Source organism: Pelodiscus sinensis, chromosome 2 (assembly GCF_052426305.1).
Source record: "Pelodiscus sinensis isolate ZL-2025 chromosome 2, ASM5242630v1, whole genome shotgun sequence".
In the NCBI taxonomy this organism is placed as follows: Eukaryota; Metazoa; Chordata; order Testudines; family Trionychidae; genus Pelodiscus; species Pelodiscus sinensis.
In genome coordinates, this window is record NC_143053.1 from 254,312,642 (window position 1) to 254,330,946 (window position 18,305).

General features: G+C 47.9%; 1 protein-coding gene across 2 annotated transcripts; it reads left to right on the forward strand.

The window, feature by feature from the left end:
- Window positions 1–84: 84 nt before the first annotated feature.
- On the forward strand, window positions 85–17,630 carry LOC102445804 (uncharacterized). Of its 2 annotated transcripts, none has more exons than XM_075919749.2 (8): window positions 85–479; window positions 5,473–5,865; window positions 6,160–6,286; window positions 8,920–9,033; window positions 11,012–11,125; window positions 13,246–13,359; window positions 14,093–14,206; window positions 15,900–17,630. In XM_075919749.2, the coding sequence occupies exons 1-8, from the start codon at window positions 150–152 to the stop codon at window positions 16,871–16,873; spliced, it is 2,280 nt and encodes a 759-aa protein (XP_075775864.2). In that variant the 5' UTR covers window positions 85–149; the 3' UTR covers window positions 16,874–17,630. The 2 variants fall into 2 exon arrangements, with proteins under 2 accessions (XP_075775864.2, XP_089632055.1); XM_089775929.1 differs by having other exon boundaries at window positions 469–604.
- The last annotated feature ends 675 nt before the right edge of the window (window positions 17,631–18,305 follow it).

An 18,305-nucleotide genomic window follows, 5' to 3' on the forward strand; every position in this document is an offset into this window, starting at 1 on the left:
CCCCGTACCTGGGCAGCGGCCCGCTCGGCCATGGCCCCCCCCGGGCGGGGCTTCTCCAGCGGCCCGGCCGAGCTGCGCTGCCGCTGGGGCTGGGCTGAGTCCCGGCGCCGCCTCGCTAGGGGAAGGCGCAGGCGCTGGGCCGCGCGGCCATGCTGGGCAGGCAGGGTGCATGCCGGGAGCAGCGCCGCCGCGGCGGGAGGGAGGGAGGGAGAGAGAGCGGCTCCGCGGCGCGCCCCTGCGCGCGGACAGCGCCCCCTGCCGCGGGCGGGCGGGCAGGGCCGGGGCGCGCAGGCGGAGCGAGGGGAGAGGCGCCGCCCCCTGGTGCTCCAGCCACGCAGCTGCAGCCCGGACGCGCGGGGCGTGGTCAGCCCCGAGCCAGGCGGTACCCAGGGCCCTGCGCGGCTCCCTCCCTGCTCCAGCGCCCGGCCGGGACCCTGCCCATCCCGCTCGGGGCCATGGCTGAGCGGGCGGCTGCCCAGGTAAGGGCCGGCCGGCGGGCGGGGCTGGAGCAATGTGTAGAGCGGGGGTGCTGATTGGCAGAGCTGTTGAACCGCTCTCCGCCAATGTTCCCGCTAATCTGTGCCACCCATGTGCGGAATAAATGGTACGTGCACGGGGCATGTGTGAATGTGCACCACTAGTAGAAGCAGAAACCTAGCTGTGGGTGTTCTGCTCATCCACTGGGTGGCTTTTGACTCTTCTAAGCGGGTGCCTGTTTTACAGGGAACGCCCTCTCTAATGGAAAACTTCAAGTCAGGGGGTGCTGCAGCTTCACCAGCCCTTATAGTTCCAGAGCTTATGGGCAAAAAATCCCCTGACAGGGGAGCCTTATCCCCCAGGAGTTTCTCCTTGCCCTGCCTGGGCCCTGGAAGCCAGTTTCACCCATGGGGAGCCTAGTACGGCCTGGCCTGGTCGCCCTGGGGCTGTGCCTGAAAGATCAGATTTGTGTTTCCTAGGCACTACGGGCAGCTCCTGCTGGTTTGGAGCCACTTGCTGGGTTTTGGAGGGTCCTGGGCTTTGGTGGTTCCCATTCTACATGGACTAACTGACACCTTTTTCCTTTCTCACCCCCCAAACTTCAGGCTTCCCAATGTGGAGTACATTTTAATAGCCACGTGGCCTCACGTATTCTGATAGCCAAATACAGTCCTATTCCTGCAGCTATGCTCAGCACCATAGCTGCCTGGAAAAAGGGCAGAAATAAGTGGTTAGGGTTTTTTTGCACTTTTTAGGCAGCATAGCTAGTTGGAGTCTGTTTCTTGTGTGTCAGCAACAACATTAAGTTTAATTCATTTACCCTCTGAGAAACTGGTGAAGGCAAAGTCTTATATGTGCATCAATGAGACCATAGGAAGGAAAAATCAGTTTCACACAAACAATATGGGAGGCCTAGCAAGGAGTTCTGTGGGGACCTAGTAGACCACAAGCTAAATGTGAGTAAACCATGTGACATGGTTGCAAAGAAGCAAATATTCTAGGATGTATACCCTGGAGTGTTGTAAGCAAGACACAAGAAGTAATTCTGCTCTACTCTGATCAGATTAAACCTCAATTGGAGTATTCTGTCCAGTTCTGGGCACACATTTCAAGAAAGATGTGGAGAAATGGGAGAAGGTGCAGAGAAGAGCAACAAAAATTATTAAAGATCTAAAAATATGACCTATAAAGGTTGGACATTAGGAAAAACTTCCTCACTGACAGAGTGGTTAAGTACTGGAATAAATTGCCTAGGGAACTTGTGGAATCTCCATAATTGGAAATCTTGAAGAGCAAGCTAAACAAACATCTGTCAGGGAAGATCTAGATCAGAGGTGGGGAATAATTTTTGACCGGGGCCACTTCAGAAATTTTTGAAGTGGCCCTGGCCCGCCCTGGGAGCAGCAGAGCCTCAGGCGGAAGGGGCAGGGCCAGGACACTTCCATGCTTCCCCACCCACAGACTCTTGATTGGTCCGGGGGAAGGGGAGTGAGCAAAGTCTTTGCCCCCATCCTTCTCCCAGAGAACTGCCAGCTGTTCTGAACAGCTGGCAGTTCCCTCTAGGCTAGGCCTGGGCAAAATACAGCCTGTGGGCTGGATGCAGCCCGCCAAGCTACCAGATCCAGCCCTCTGAGGCAGTAGGAAGCCCCAAGCAGGCTCCCCTGCTTGCCCCGCAGACTGCTCAGAAACACAGCTGCTGGGCAATTTCTCGTTATGAGCCCAGAGGGGAGGGGGGAAGATTCAGATGCTGCTCCTGCCCCCCAGCACAATCTCATTGGTCAGTTTCTGGACATAAACTGGCCAGTGGGAGCTGCCTGTTTGAATAACAGGTAGCCACGAAGCACAACTCTCCTGCTCAGTTACTCAAGAACATGGCCGAGAAGACAGAAACATTTTAAGCTCTGCAAGCTTTTAGCTCTGCAGGCAGGCAGGCAGGTTTGGCTGCTGGCTGGTAAGTCTCCTGGCCAGAACCTTGCCTCTGGCACCCCACCCCAGCCCTTCCCTTCCCCAACCCTCTGTCTCCCCTCCTACCCCGGTACTCCACATGCACCCATAACCACTCCTCGATCTGGCACTCCAGTCTCCTGCCAAGACCATAATCTCCTCCTACTCTAGGTCACGTCCCAAAACCCTGCACCCCAATTCCCTGCCCTAGGTCACAATTGTCTTGTTCATCCAAAGTCCCTCCCAGATTCCATTCTTCCTCCTGTGCTCCAGTCCCTTATCCAAACTCCCTTCTGCTCCCAACCTCCATTCCAGACCCTGCACCTCCTCCATTAATACCATGGGAGAGTGAGGTCCTCGACCACTTTCCAAAATCTTGAAGTGCCCCCCCCCCATCAAAAGTTATAGCTCACCCCTGCTCCAGGCACCCATGCCTCTGGCGGTGGGAGGAGACTTTGCATGCTCCTCCTCTTTCCCCAGGTCAGTCAGGGCCTGGGGAAGAGGGAGCATACAAAGTTTCTCGCTCCCTGCCTCTGCCCTGCAAGGGTGCACCGTGCTTAGAGTCAGCCTCCAGCTGAGCAGCAGCTGGCGGTTGACTTTAAGTGCCAAGCCCCTTGCAGGGCGGGAGGAGACTTTGCGCGCTCTCCTTGCCTTCAAGCCCTGATTGGCTTAGATGCCCGAAGTCTCCTTCCACCCTGCCCCCGTCCTGCAAGGAGCATGTGGCACTTACAAGCGCCGCGCCCCTTGCAGGGTGGGAGGAGACTTTGTGCACTCTCCACCTGCCCCCAGGCTCTGACTGACCTGGGGGCAGTGGGAAAGCGCACAAAGTCTCTCACTCCCTGCCCTCTGGCGCAAGGTGCTTATAGTCAACTGCTAGGGTTGACTCTAAGCACCATGCGCTCCCCCATTCCTAGGCCCTGATTGATTTGAGGGCAGGGGAGCAGCAGGGCCTCCATGGGCCAGATCAACCCACTTGGCAGGCTGGATCTGGCCTGCGGAGGCCCTCTTGCCCACCCCTGATCTAGATGGTGCTTGCTCTTGCCATCAGTGCAGGAGACTGGACTTGATGACCTTTCAAGTTTCCTTCCAGTCTCATGATTCCTTCCTTCTATGACTCAAAGCCAAAGTGGCCTTAATGGTAAAAGATGCTTTACTGAACACTTAATACTGGCAGTGGTACATGACAAAGAAAGGCAGAGTCATAGAGCTGGAAAAGACCCCAAGAGGACATCAAGTCCAGCCCCCTGCCCAAGACAGGACCAATCGCAACTAAATCAACCCAGCCAGGGCTTTGTCAAGCCGAGACTTAAAAACCTCTAGGGATGGAGATTCCATCACCTGCCTAGGTAACCCATCCCAGTGCTGCCCCACCCTCCTAGGGAAATAGTTTTTCCTAATATTCAACCTAGACATCCCCCACTGTAACTTCAGTCCATTGCTCCTTGTTCTGCCATCCATCACCACTGAGAACAGCCTCTCTCCATCCTCTTTGGAACCTCCCTTCAGGAAATTGAAGGCTGCTCTCAAATCCCCCCTCACTCTTCTCTTCCGCAGACTAAACAAACCCAGATCCCTCAGCCTCTCCTCATAGGTAGCCAGACTCTCTATGTTATTTTTATTGAAATGATAGTGTAACACCCTAGTGCCTTCATTACCATTGGAGTCTGGACCTTAGGGATGGGCTATCTGTGTGGGCATTGTGCACACTGATGGTTTAGTGTGAAAAACTGCTTCTGACTAGCAGGGGAACACCAAATAGAGAGGTGCCCCAGACTTTTCCCTGCTTCCTCCTGGTGAAGGAACTGACGGGGGATGAGCAGTGAGACACAGATACTGCTTCCCCCCTGTGTTCCTCCCATGTGCCCCCCAGGGGGCTGTGCATGGGAGAGTGAGAAGCAACACTTTGCACTCCACACATATCCAGGTCACTTTCGCCACCTGGGCTGTGCTGTGAAGCGAGACATCAGGAGCTGCTGCTCTCCTGTCCTTCCCTTACGCAGCCCGAGTGGGGAAAGTGACCTGGATGCAGGAGTTACCTGGTGTCACTCTTTGCTCCCTCCCTAGAGCCCCCAAGGGGTGCGCAAAGGAGCAGCAGTGAAAGGGGGTGCAGTAATGCATGCTGGCTGCTCTGTGCATTAAGGATGTTAAATACTGGTTAATTGAATAATTGATTAACCTCATGAATTCTTATTGGTTAGTCGACTGCTCTATACCAGTGTTTCTCAACCAGTGGTACGAGTACCCTAAGGGTTACTTGAGAGAAGTATGCAGGCGGTACATCAACACAACTGAAATTTGGAGAAAACTGAATTTTTGTGTTAAGTTTTACAATACTTTATTATTTTTATACGTTTTACACCCAAAAATTTCATCACCCACCCTGCTACGAATAAGTAGTTTAAACAAATGTGTTGCAACGGTAGGAAAAAAATGTTGTGTGTCTGAAAACTATAGGTACTGGGGGTACTTATAAATTTTTTTAAAGGGGTACTTCATAAAAAAAAAAGGTTGAGAAACACTGTTCTGTAGTTCCTGGGCAGTCTGTGTCCAGGGAGGAAGGGTCTGAGCTCCCAGACCTGGCATAAGCTGGAACTGAGCTGGGCTGCCTGGCTCCTAATACACATGAAATGCAGAGCCTCAGCTGGGGTAGGTCCAGGACCCAGTACAAGCTGGGACTGAGCTGGGCTGTTGGCCAACCTGCTAAAAAAAATTACTGGCAAGGGTTGGAGGAGGGAGGGGGGAATACAATGTAGTCTGTAGTATTAACCTAAAAGCTTTTGCTTATTGATTAATCGGTTAATCCACTATACTATTACATCCCTATTGTGCATCCAGATCAGATTCCCCATGTGAATGCAGAGGTTAGAGTAAAAGGGGGAGTGCAGGAAGAAGGGCAGAGGTTAGGGGTTCAGAGGCAGTGGGGACTGCCAAAATACAAGTTCATCTCAGGCCAGCCCCGTACTATTCAAGCATTTGAAGAGATGCAGAAAGGAGACTGCCAGGTGAATCAGAGTCACAGTCCCCACTTGGAATTTCTCTCCTTGCTAACAGGCTCCAGAATGGGACTTAGAATCCTGGCGGCACCTGACACTTTTGCATCCCTCCACCAGCCTCAGACAGACTTCACTGAGAGAAACACAACTGCAAACTGCAGAGGTCTCCCGGGCTGTTGTTCAAGACATGGAGCGGAGAGTTGATTCTCATGCTGCATGTTTGCTGAATCTGGAAGGGAGAACAGGGATGACTGAAAAGAAACTAATAGACTGTGAGAGAACTGTGGTGGAGTTTGGGAGCCAGCTGGAGAGCAAGTGGGCTGTGCTAGGATCTCTGATCCAGGAGTACGGGCTGTTGCAGAGGAGGCTGGAGAACATGGAGAACCTGCTGAAGAACAGGAACTTCTGGCTCCTGAGACTCCCCCCAGGCACAAAGGGGGAAGTTCCCAAGGTAACAATATCCCAGCTAATGGTGAAAAGTAGCTACAAAGTCAATGAACGATTAAAGATTTTTTTTAAAGAAATTGGTATATTGGCCCTTTAATTTACCATTCATAAAATGTCTTAGAACAAAGGAACTGATTTGGTCATTTGTGTTTTTCTTGTTCACAATTACCCATGTTTAGTACTTTATTTAAAAGGAAACAGAAGTGAGGGAAGTCTTTTTAATGGAAGGTAGAGGGAAGCAGGCCTCAGAATATAGTCACAAGAGAAGGCACTGAATGTGTGATACTTGTGATTCCAGGTGCCAGTAACATTTGATGACGTCTCAGTCTATTTCAATGAGCAAGAGTGGGGCCATTTAAATGAATGGCAGAAAGAACTGTACAAGAATGTGATGAAAAGCAACTACGAGACGTTGATATCACTGGGTAAAGATAAGTTTTTGCTCTTCTGTTAGAAAAGTTTGGATCTTTGAAATATTGCATTTGGTTCCAGGTTTATTCCAGTTCTTTGAGTTCTGGGGATTGGCCCTTCTAGTAACTGGAAACTTGGTGATCTAGGCTCAACTCCCTTTGCTGTCTGCATGACGAGTGGCATTCCACTCATTACCTGGCCCCCACGTGAGGAGTGGGGGGAAAAAAACCTTTCACCCCACTCATACTCCGCTGGGGGCACCAGGGCTCCACACTCACAGCTGGGCTTGCTAGTGCTCACGTGTCAGCCCTGTGGGGGTGAGGGAGGTGCTGAGGCTTCGGGCTTTCCTCTCCAGCATGGAAACTTGCCAGGGACTGGATCTGGTTTAAAACTCTCTGCAGTGTGGAGTGTGCACCCACTGCTTTTATTTCCATGTTTATGCATTCAAACGACTGTTGGGTTTTTTCCTGCTTTTCATAGATTTACATTCTCAATTTTAGTTAACGCTGTTGTTTAATAAGCACTGGGCTTTCTCATGGATTGGCCTTGGAAGCAGCCACACATACACTGGGACCCAGCCTCTTTGTAGCTTTGCAAGGTGCATGGATGCTGCAGTGGTAGGAATGATAAAAGAACCTACATAGTGGTTCTTATACAAGTGGATTAATACTTGTGCTATACATATATAGAGGGCAGGGGACTGGATTCGATGACCTCTCGAGGTCCCTTCCAGTCCTACTATCCTATGATATATGCCTGTGTGTGTGGAGATCCCTGGTTCCCTTCCAGAGCAACAAACTAATGTGGCTGATAACTGACATAATTGCTTTATAAATCTCTCATATCCCCAGTTGCTAGGGCTGGAACCCTGCTACTTCAGCTGTAGAGACCTAGACCCCTCCCCACACACATTGCTCCCATTGGCCACAATTCCTGTGGGAGCCAATGGGAGCAGCAGGGGAAATGATGCAGGTGAGCACAGGGACAGAGAGCTTCCCTGCACTAACAGCAATGGGACCCTAGCATGGGGGGAGGGAGAATGGCAGCACGCAGAGCCTCCCCTCCCCCCCATGTCCACCATCTCTCACCCACCCCTGGGCTACAGCCCTAAAGCTTCTCTCATAATCCAGCCCTGTCTGTCACATGGTAGGTGTGACGGACCGGACTGGATCTGGGCACAGCTGAGGGCGTCCGCTCAGGGCAAATTGCTCAAAACCAAGGCTGCTTACAGCCCCAGACTGGAGACCTTTCCCAAATAGGCCACAAAGCAGTCACACCAAGCACTTCAGCTAGCTAGCAGGATGCCTCACGAGCAAAACCCCTCAGACACCCCAGCTCTCCCTGTTCCACGATCAGCCCCAGGCCTAATACACAGGTAAGGGGTTATAGAACCCCATCTCACCTACCCTAAACAGGTTCTCCTGGTCCCAAAAAACCAGCCACAGAGTCCCAGTCAATTTACGCTTTAGATCTTACCCACAAGATCATGCTGGGCCAGTCCTTTAGAATCTAAAACCTAAAGGTTTATTAACGAAAGAAGGAAAATGTTGAGAGTAAGGTTATTAAGGAGAATACATTACATGCACCAATCACCAAGTTCTTGATGCAGGCACTCAGCAGAGATGTGACAAACTGCTAGCTTAAAAGTCTCTAGTGTACATCCTATGTCAGGATGGGTCCACGATCCTTCCCAGCTCTCTGTCCCTCGCAAGGCTGCATCTGGGATCAATAGCAGAATTGAAGTCAAGATAGAGTCTGCCTCATGTCACTTTATATCCATTCCTGGTACCTTCCAAGCTGGAGTGGGTCACATGGCCAAGTGACCTATTCCTGTGTCCCATGCCAGCAGCCATTAGATACTGACTGGCTTGCAGGTTTCCAGACGCATTACTCAGGTGTGTATTGGACACCTTGAAAGCCATTGTCCTTGGGGCCCTGCTAATTAGCACAGTCATACACTGGACATTCCTTCCTCACGACAGGCAGTCCAGGCCCATTGCTCTGCCTCAGGCAGAGAACACTTACAGTACAAGCCCAGAGCCCATATTCATAACTCCACATACAGGCATCATACCAGTACATGAGTAGCATATATAGCATTCTTCCACATATTGATCTGAGGAAGTGGGTCTGGCCCACGAAAGCTCATCACCTAATAAACCATCTTGTTAGTCTTTAAAGTGCTGCAGAGTCCTGTCTTTTGTTTCAGCTACACCAGACTAACACGGGTGTATCTCTATCAATATATAGAATCAGTAGAACATAAGCTTTCATTTGACACCTCACATGCCCTCCTTTGTATAGATTTTGGGGCAAACACCCCATGGGCACCGCAGTGATCTGGCTGCTCCCCTTAAAAATCCAATAACGGGACATTAGGGGCCTCATCCTCTGACTCCAGTGGCTAATGTACACATTACAAACCTTTCTTGGATGGAATGTATGTGTGGCTGCTGCCCGGGAGGAAGTAACTAGAGGGGAGGAAGCAGCAGCAGAAGTTGTTTCCTTCTCCCCTCCTCACATCATTCTGTGGATGGCTGCAGCCCTCAAAGGGTGCACCCATCCCTAGAGTGCAGTGAAAGGACAGACTTGGGTACATGTAGCTTATTGCTATATGCTTTCCCTTAATATCTCTTCCTATGAACAGACTATGCCATTTCCAAACCCGACATCCTATCCCGGATTGAACGAGGGGAGGAGCTGAGTGTCGGGGATCAAGGGGATGGAGACAAGAGAGAGATTTCTATCAACCACAGCACAGGTGACTGATACGATTGCACAACTCGAACAGTTAAGACAGGAGAACGTTGGAAATCCTGCAAGACTTTTGCACTCTTCGTGTGGCAAGAGCTTGATCTCTCCGTAGCTGTGACTAGCTTTGCATGATCGGTGCAGCTCCTAACGTGTTCCCTTCCTCATCTCTGATTGACAGAAGGCTTGACATTGTATTATTCTTCACTGTCCTTGCTAGCTGACAGAGCTGTCCCATCCATTGGATGCTTCAGGGCAGCTGCCTCAGGCCCCCAGCTTTAGGAGGCCCGAGAGAACCTGGGGTCAGCATCAGAGGTCAGGCCTGTCCCGGCGCTCTTCAGCGGTGGTGGGAGCCCTCCGCTCTGCCATCGTTGGGTCGTGCAGAGTGTGCTGGGCTTGGGTTGCTGCACTTCCCACTACAAGAACCATCCCATCTGTAGTAGTTTAGGGCCCCAAGTTCCGCATTTTTCCGTGCCATCAACGACCCGTGGGATTACCGTGGGCTGAGGGCCTGCTGGGGTGGCAGCAAGGATCCTCCCAACACGTACTCACCGCCACAGAGGAAGCCAGAACAACCCAGCAGCCTTCTTCGCTCCACCCTGCTGCCTTCTACTGGCCTGCTGTGTGCAGCTTCTCAGCAGTAGCGGAAAGCAGAGAGCCCCAAACCCAGGGCAGTCCACTTCCTGGCAGGGAGGGTAGGGTGGCAGGCCGCTCCAGCTCCTGCTGCTGTGATGAGTAGCAGGGGGAACCCCTGCTGCCACTATGCCAAGCCCCCCATAAGTAGAACAGGAACGTGGGTGAGGCCTCCCGCGTCCTCCAGGGTGAGAAAAGCTGCTCCGTGTCTCCCTGGTCTGCTGGGGGGAACCACCCCCCAGCAGACCAGGGAGACAGGGAGCAAAGCCTCGGAGGACACCGTCAGCGGGACAGCCGCGGCGCATCTGGGCTGTCCCGCTGCCCGCGAGATCCGCGGCTTTGCTCCGCGTCTTCCTGGTCTGCTGGGGGGAGCCCCTCCCCCAGCAGACCAGGGAGACGCGGAGCAAAGCCGCGGAGGATGCGGGCGGGACCGTGGCACGTCTCAGCGGTCCCACCACCCGCATCTCCCTTGTCTGCTGGGGGGGGGGGAGCGCAGCTAGTGCGCCCTCCCCCCCCCAGCAGACCACGTTTTTCTCGCCAACGACACCTGGGGTAGAGCAGCTGGGGCGCTGCCGGGTTGGTCACACAGCGCCGCTCCTCGGCGCTACTGGACCAACCCGGCAGCACCCCAGCTGCTCTGCCCCAGGCGTCCCCAAGTCAGCCGCTGATCAGTTTCAGCAGCGGCTGACTTGGGGACACCTGGGGTAGAGCAGCTGGGGTGCTGCCGGGTTGGTCCCCGCAGCGCTGAGGTGCGGCGCTGCGGGGACCTACCCGGCAGCGCCCCAGCTGCTCTGTCCCAGGCGTCCAAATTCAGTCACTGTTGAAACTGATCAGTGGCTGATTCCAGGAAGCCCAGGGCAGAGCAATTCTGCCTCGGGCTTCCTGTAGTCAGCCACTGGTCAGTTTCAGCAGCGGCTGAATCTGGACGCCAGTTCCGACTTACATACAAATTCAACTTAAGAACAAACCTACAGTCCCTATCTTGTACGTAACCCGGGGACTGCCTGTATATTTCAAAATCTGTGTGGTTTTTAATTATAGCTTTATCTTTGAATTTCTGGTATTCACACTTTTCGTAAAACTGAAATGCCATGCCAATATTTATTTCCTTATTTGTGCAAATGTAACTCCAGTGTAACATTTTGTGCACACAAAACATTGGTCTGAACCATTAGTGGTGTTATATAGGGGTAACACTGGAATAACACAATGGTAAATCAGCCTTCTGCCTCTTTTCTTACTTCTCTTGACAACCACCACTGAGATCTTTTTTAACTCTAACTAATCCCTCATGAACTCTTTTCTAACCATATGGTATATGTTAGAAAAACGTGAATTTTTGCTCCCATGGACAGAGTCTCCCGTTTGTACAGAAGAGGATTTATTATTTACTAAACAAGAGGCAGAGTTGCATATTGGGGATCAGCAGGATCTAGAGGGCAGAACAGTCCCTAAAGAACTCTGTACTGGTGAGTTAAAGTAATTCAAATGGAGAGTGAAATTGAAAGATTAATAAACTTTGTGAGTTCTTTTATCTTTTTCTGTATGTTTCAAATCTACTGCTAACATATGTTTATAGCTCCACGGCAGACGTTAATCAGACTTTCTACTAATCCTGAATAATTTCGGGCATTTTTTCTTTCTAGTCTTCCATCCATTTTCTGAGAATACAGGATTGGTGACTGCCTCTTTCCTATGCAGAAGTTAGTAGATATAGGAATGCCTTTCAGCCAAGATGGGCATGAATTGCTAAGGAGATTACGTGATTTTTTTCCTAAATAAGGCTTTTGGATCCAGGTCTTATGTGATCAATCTTTTCAGGCAGATGGTGCCAGGAAGCACCTGAATCTGGGAAGATTTTTGTGCTTGTAGTTGGGTATGTACTGAGAGAATATATGTGTGTGTTACATTTTTTTATCTACTATACTATATATTTGAGAAAGTTTGTGTGTCTGTCTGTCCGTCCATCTGTTTGCAAATCTGTTTATTTGTTCAAGAACTCCTCCTAAACAGTAAGAGTAAGAACGACTAAATTCGATATGCAGCTTCCTGTTATCATAAATTAAAGCAAAGTCAGGGTTGGTTGTGCTAGGACAATGAGATGTGCTTAGAATGTGATTGTTTTTCATCAGTCAGAAAGTAGGGGCTCTGATGTGAATGACCAGCAAGCACTGAGGACAGTTATACAACAGAATGACTACAGTGGGGTAGCAAGCAACCTGGCCAGTCCCCGCGGAGAGTCGGCGGGTGGGCTGTGCCAACCCTGACATCTGCAACCCCCACCCTCTGCCCTGAGCCCTCCACATCCCCAAGACCCTGCCCTGACTCTTGCACCCCATCCCTCTAGCCCACTGCCCTGACGGATGTTAGTAACACCAGGTAAATCTTCTAGTAATGCCCCATATCATTTATGTTGCCCTTTTCTGAACCTTTTCCAATTCCAATATATCCTTTTTGGCAAAATGTATAAGCAACTGAAAACAGAGTCTTATGATGGAAGGTATTGGGCAACCTTAACAATAAGTGGCACTACCATCTTCTCCTGTACACATAGTGCATGAATATACACACATTTATATACAATTAGAAATGCAGTCATGGTGGGTACATCTAGCACAGTGATGGGCAACTTAGGCTAGTGAGTGGTCCACATGAGTGGCCCTCTTTCATCTCAGTGGGCTGCACGACCATTGTAACCAAGAGGGTCTCCTGGGGACACGGTAGGTTTGCTAATAGCACTTGTGTACTTAGAATTTGCTAGGTGTACTGATCAAACCATAGAAGCAATTTGACTGGATGCAGAGGGAGTGCACAGCTATCACAGTCAAAGTTATGTGCAATCAGCATGCAGCTCACTTCATGTGCCCTTTTACATCCATGTCTCTTTAGTAAAACTAGTAGGAAAAAAACTATGTGGACAGAAACCAATGGAATTTGGCAACCCTGTGCGTAGGTAACAATAAGGAAAATGTCTCCGGGCCATACGCTGTGGACCACGGGTGCCCACCTGATCTAGCCCATTGAAGTCAGTTTTGAGCTCCAGAGCCCAAGCTGTTCTTTTCCGGTTTCTCATAACTTTCTGATACAAATTCCTATATTTTAGATGTTTTTGCCAGGTGCTTTGTTTTGGAAAATTTGAGCAAATATAATAAATTTGAGGAGGGGAAGTATATTTTAATATAACAACACAACCAGATTGCTTTATGTTTTTGCACAAATTGTTTTTACATTCAGTGACCAAAGTAAATGCCCATCTAAACTGACAAGCTAAACCATCTTGGAGTTCAGGGAAGAAAATTTCATAAATGGAACATTTTGAACTTTCAGCCTTAATTCCATCTTTTGGTTATGCCTTGAAATATGATCCTCATATGATCTGTTAAAAATAATACATAATGATACAAAATAAACTGGAATTCCTTACGTTTATGCAGTATAAGGAGGTATATCACAGCTTGGGTATGTATGTCTATTTTAAGATCTAATTGAGATGTACAAAGCAAGCCAGGTTTGAAGTGGGGGCGGGGAACAGGTTTTGCAGCTGATTTTTCATTCACAGTATTGTATCTCCATCTTTCTCCTTGAATAGATCATGCAGTTTCAAAGTCTGACACTTTATCCCAGACTGAGGAAGGCAAAGAGTTATGCGTCAGGATACCACTAGATTCAGAGAATGTAGAGATGCTTATAGACCCATGCACAGGTGGGTAATAGATTAGAACAACTTGAATGGTGTAACACAAAGTCGGACACCCAGCAATCTCTTTGGAAGCTCTTATAATCATTTATTTCCTAATGTTTTATCTGCACTAAGGATGTTAAAGAGTGGTTATTTGGCTTATCGTGTAGTCGATGCAATTTGTATCAAGTAAGCCACTCTGCAGAGCTGCAGTGGGGGTAGTTCCTGGAGCCGGCACGAGTCGCGACTGCTGCAGCTCTGCAATTCAAATGTAGTAAGAGCCGTCCATCTCTTACTGAATTTAAATGCAGACACACAGCAGTCCCGAATCATTGCAAACCGGGACTGCTCAGTCCCGACTCACGCAGGGTCCAACACACCCCCTATTTGCAGTGGCTGGGGCTGGCTGCAGACAGGGGCTGCTGCTGGAGCAGCCTCCCCTCATAGAGGCAGCAGAGGAGCCTGGAGGGGGCAGGCAGCACCGCAGAGACTGTTCTCGAGGGAACCGGCTCCTGTTACCACCCCCCTTGCTTCCTCTCATACAGAGGCAGCAGCGAGGGGGGGAGCAAGTAGTCGAGTACTCAACTCGATTACATGCTTCATTCCTAATCTGCACATTTTTAATCATTATGACAAATGAGATTTTCCAACAACCTCAATCAGAAGTCATTTGTGTTTTCTAACTGTTCCAAGATCCTTCGTGTTTTCCTAACTTTTATAATGAATGCTCTGTAATGTAATTCTTTCCCATGAACAGGATTTCAAATTTGTACAACTGATATTTTATCACGGATTAAACAAGAGGGAGAGCAGAGTGTCTGTGAGCAGCATGATTCAAAAGAAAATGAAATCCATTCAGATCCCAGCACAGGTCAGTAATTCAGCTTTCAACCTGCCAGGACCCAAATACAGGATAAAATATTGGGGAAAGACCCAAAATGAAAAAAAAAAAAACACACAAATTATTCACACAGGAAATTGCTAATTGTGTGGCATTAATTTCTGTAGAGTAAATGATTTTCAGTGACCTGAGCTTCATGGGGCTTTATTACTGATGTAAATAATTGTCAACAGTAGAACTGAAGGGACACCAAATTTGTGTGGAACATAGGTAAGTGAGACTAAAATAAGTGGTGTCCTACTATGGTACATGTGAAAGAGATGCCATTTACCTAGAGAGTGTAATGGAGTCTTAATGTATTCAATGCATGGATGAGACAAAGAGGGGACGGATCACAAAGACTGAGGAAGGAGACAAAGTATAGTGATCATGATATACTGGACGTGTCTGCTGAAAAACTTCAAACACGAATCTTTGAAGCTAAATGTCATATGGTGAATGTGGGGAGGAATCTTTCCTTATAGAATACAAGGAATATGCCCACAGGATGGCAGTAGCAAAAACATCACATACTATGTTGGATTGTACTCACCGTAGCATCAAGTCTGTTGTAAGGTACTAGTTCTGCAATGAGTTCTCAGCATGGAGAAGCCAGGATGCAGAGCTCTGAATGTACACAGTGGGTTGCTCTTCACAAAGATTTGTTCTGGGATCAGAGCCCTTGGTAAGGTTAATGTTGTGCTATGCTCAGCACTGGTCAGGTCTCATTGGGTAAACATTTAGGTTAATCATGTTCCTTCTTCAGGAATTAACAGTTAATGCAGAAGCAGTTTGTACATCACAGATCAGATTTTTTTCAGAGGTGCTGAGCATGCACTAATTCTAGTCTGACTTGGTTGGGGGTCTGGGTACTCTGAAGGACAGCTCCCTGAGCTTTTGTGTATTTACTGATCAAGTGCTAAGACTAAACTCTTACAATCAGGGAACAGGTCTTGCCATAGGTTTGTAAAAGTGTTGAACCAAATCTATGACTCTGCATAAGTGATTTTTAATAGAGCAGGTTACAGAGGCTTTCACAAATATTTTGTTTTTCATTCAACTTTTAATTTCAGTGGAAATTTTCCAAGTGGTTCTACTTAGTAATAAAGTCTAGATTTGTATTTAAGTTGCTTAAGAATATAAGAACAGCCATACTAGGTCAGACCAATGGTCCATCCAGCCCACAGTGTCTGCCAACAGTGCCCAATACTAGATGCCCCAGAGGAAGGGAACACAACAAGTAATCCTCATGTGCAGGACTTGACAAACTGCTGAATCTACTCGCCCGTGGTGAGTAGATTTCAGTTGGTCGCTCCGTGCACCCCATTCACTGACGCTTCATGCATGCGCAGTGCCGGTCTGGCACATGCGCATTGCGGGGCTTGCGAGTGGCTCTCGCCGGGGTTTGTCAAGCCCTACTCATGTGATCCCTCCCCTGTCACCCACCTCCAGAGAAACAGAGGCTAGGGACACCGTTCCTACCCATCCTGGCTAACAGCCATTGATGAACCTAACCTCCATGAATCCATCCAGCTCTTTTTTGAACCCTGGTAAAGTCCTAGCGGCTTATCTGTTCTTCAGGAACATTATGACCACAAACATTTTTCTGATTAAGTTATTTGGTTGGTTGCAATCAGAAGTAGTTCCATTATTCATTTCACCTTCTTGTGATTGTTTATTTCAGTGAAAGATGGAAGCACAAACAAAGATGAACTCCCTGGAGAACCTTATGAAAGCATTTTGTATGAGTCTAGTTTATATGAAAGACTTGGAGAAAAGTGTTTGCAGAATCTCAAAGAGAGAGTGACATGGGAGAATCACTACAATTCAAAAACACAACCAGCAACTGTTACTGGGAACTATCTGGGGGTTTCATCTTTGTGTGACAAAAAATTATTAATCCATCAGGAAGAACCCTACCCAGGTGAGAGACTGTATACAAGCCCTGAATGTGAAAGAAACTATACTCCAAAGGTATATCTTCAGAACCGTCAACAAGCCCACACAGGAGAGAGACTGTTTAAATGCACTGCGCATGAGAGAAACTTCAGAGATAATACTGCTCTTGTAATGCATCCGAGACTCCACCCGGGCGAGAAACCATATGAGTACTCTGACTGTGGAAACCACTTAGAAGACAGACAGTTTGCCTCTGCTCAGTGCAGGAAAACCTTTGAGGATAGATACAAACTTAGCAACCACTGTGGCGGACACTTGGGTAAGCAACCATATGCATGCACAGAATGTGGGGAAAGCTTCACTGTCAAATCCAAACTGACTAATCACTGCAGAAGCCACAAAGAGGAGAGACTGTTCATATGCACTGAGTGTGGGAAAAATTTCCCACTGAAGGTAAGTTTGGTAAAACACCAAAGGAGGCATGGAAAAGAGAAACCCTATGAATGCAGCCAATGTGAGAAAAGCTTCTTCTGCCACTCATGGCTCGTTAGACACCAAATGATTCACAGTGGAGAGAGGCCCTATAAATGTACCAAATGTGACAAAAGCTACAGCAGAAAGGATTATCTTCTAAATCACCAACGCCGGCATTCAGGGGAGAAACTATTCCAGTGTAATGTGTGTGGGAAAAGTTTTGTGCTGAAAAGAAGTTTAGCTAAGCATCAGCAAAGTCACATGAAAGAGACCCAATCAATGTAGTCAACTGAGTTGTCTTAGACACCAATTGATTCATATGGAAAAGCTAGAAAATTCACTAGGTTTGGGAAAAACTGAGTAGGAAATATATGACCCTTAGAATTAATCCTATCCCCAGTAAATCCACCTGAGGAGTTCACAGGGGCCTAGATTGACAGAGAAGCCAACTTGTGGGAAAGAGGGGATACATTAATATCAATTCACAAGCTACCATGTGAGACAGAGCTAACTGAAAATAAGTCAGAAAATGCATGTTCTTGTGACACACAACAGGAAAAAGGGATAGTTGGCTTTTCAGTGAAAGGAGGGACATTTGAAACATGGAATGGATTTCTAAACCCCTTCAGAGAAGTAGCAGATACTTAGGAATGGGGCTTGAGGGGTGAAATACATCCATACCTCCCATTGAAGTGAAAGGTAGTACTTGGTATTCAGAACCTGTATAAATCAGACTTCTAGCTCACTGACACCAGAAAAATGGAGATAACTGAAGATTACCTGGCTGACTCATAAGGAGAGTTGGAAACTGACTAGGGAAAGCTTACAGTATATATTCCTTTTTGGACAGCCTGAGTTTTCCACCTTTCAAATGTAATGTTCCAGATTATTACAGACTGTATATGTGGTTCAATGTGTGCATTACTGGAGACTGAAGATTTTTTATATGTTGATATTTGTCCTGGCTTTGAGAACATTTTCCTTAATTTTTACCACATTTTAGGTTCTGTAGGAAACCTGATGAATAAAGTGGATAAACATTTGGCTTGCTGCAGCAGATATTCTCTAGCATCACTCCCTTTTGCTTTAAGGACAAAAATGTACCTGAGCGAGGAGCCAGCTCTGTACAATAACACCAGATTCTTGATATAATAAAGAAAATGTGTCTGATCCTGATGTTTATGACACTATGCCCCACTGGGAGAAAAGAACTTTGGGAGCAGCAGTATTGAGTAGTTAAACTGAAAAAAAAATGCCATGAAAGCCATCTTTGTGCAAGTTAACTTTTCCACCAATGTTTTTCATTAAGGTTGGCATTATGTGCATGAATTCTCTCTCTCGTGGCCATTGGGATACTGTATCCTACTCACAACAGTATATTTTATATTCCTTTTTGAATAGTATGATGTAATTACTGCAAAAGTTTAACATTAGAAGCTGTTTACTTACTTAATAAATAGAACTCAAAAATCCATTAGTACGAGGGTTGTGTTTATCAAAATAAGCTGATCCCTCTTTAATGGAAAAAACCAATGAACCAAAAATATATATGTGAGCAGTAATAGGCCAAGGAGAGGGGACATCTTTGAAGTTAAAATCCCAACACCACCACTCAAACCATCTTTTAGCTTGGTGGTTGTGTAATCTAGGCCTGATGTGTTAGAGCAGTGTTTCTCAACAAGTGGTATGAGTACCCTTAGGGGTACTCGAGACAAAT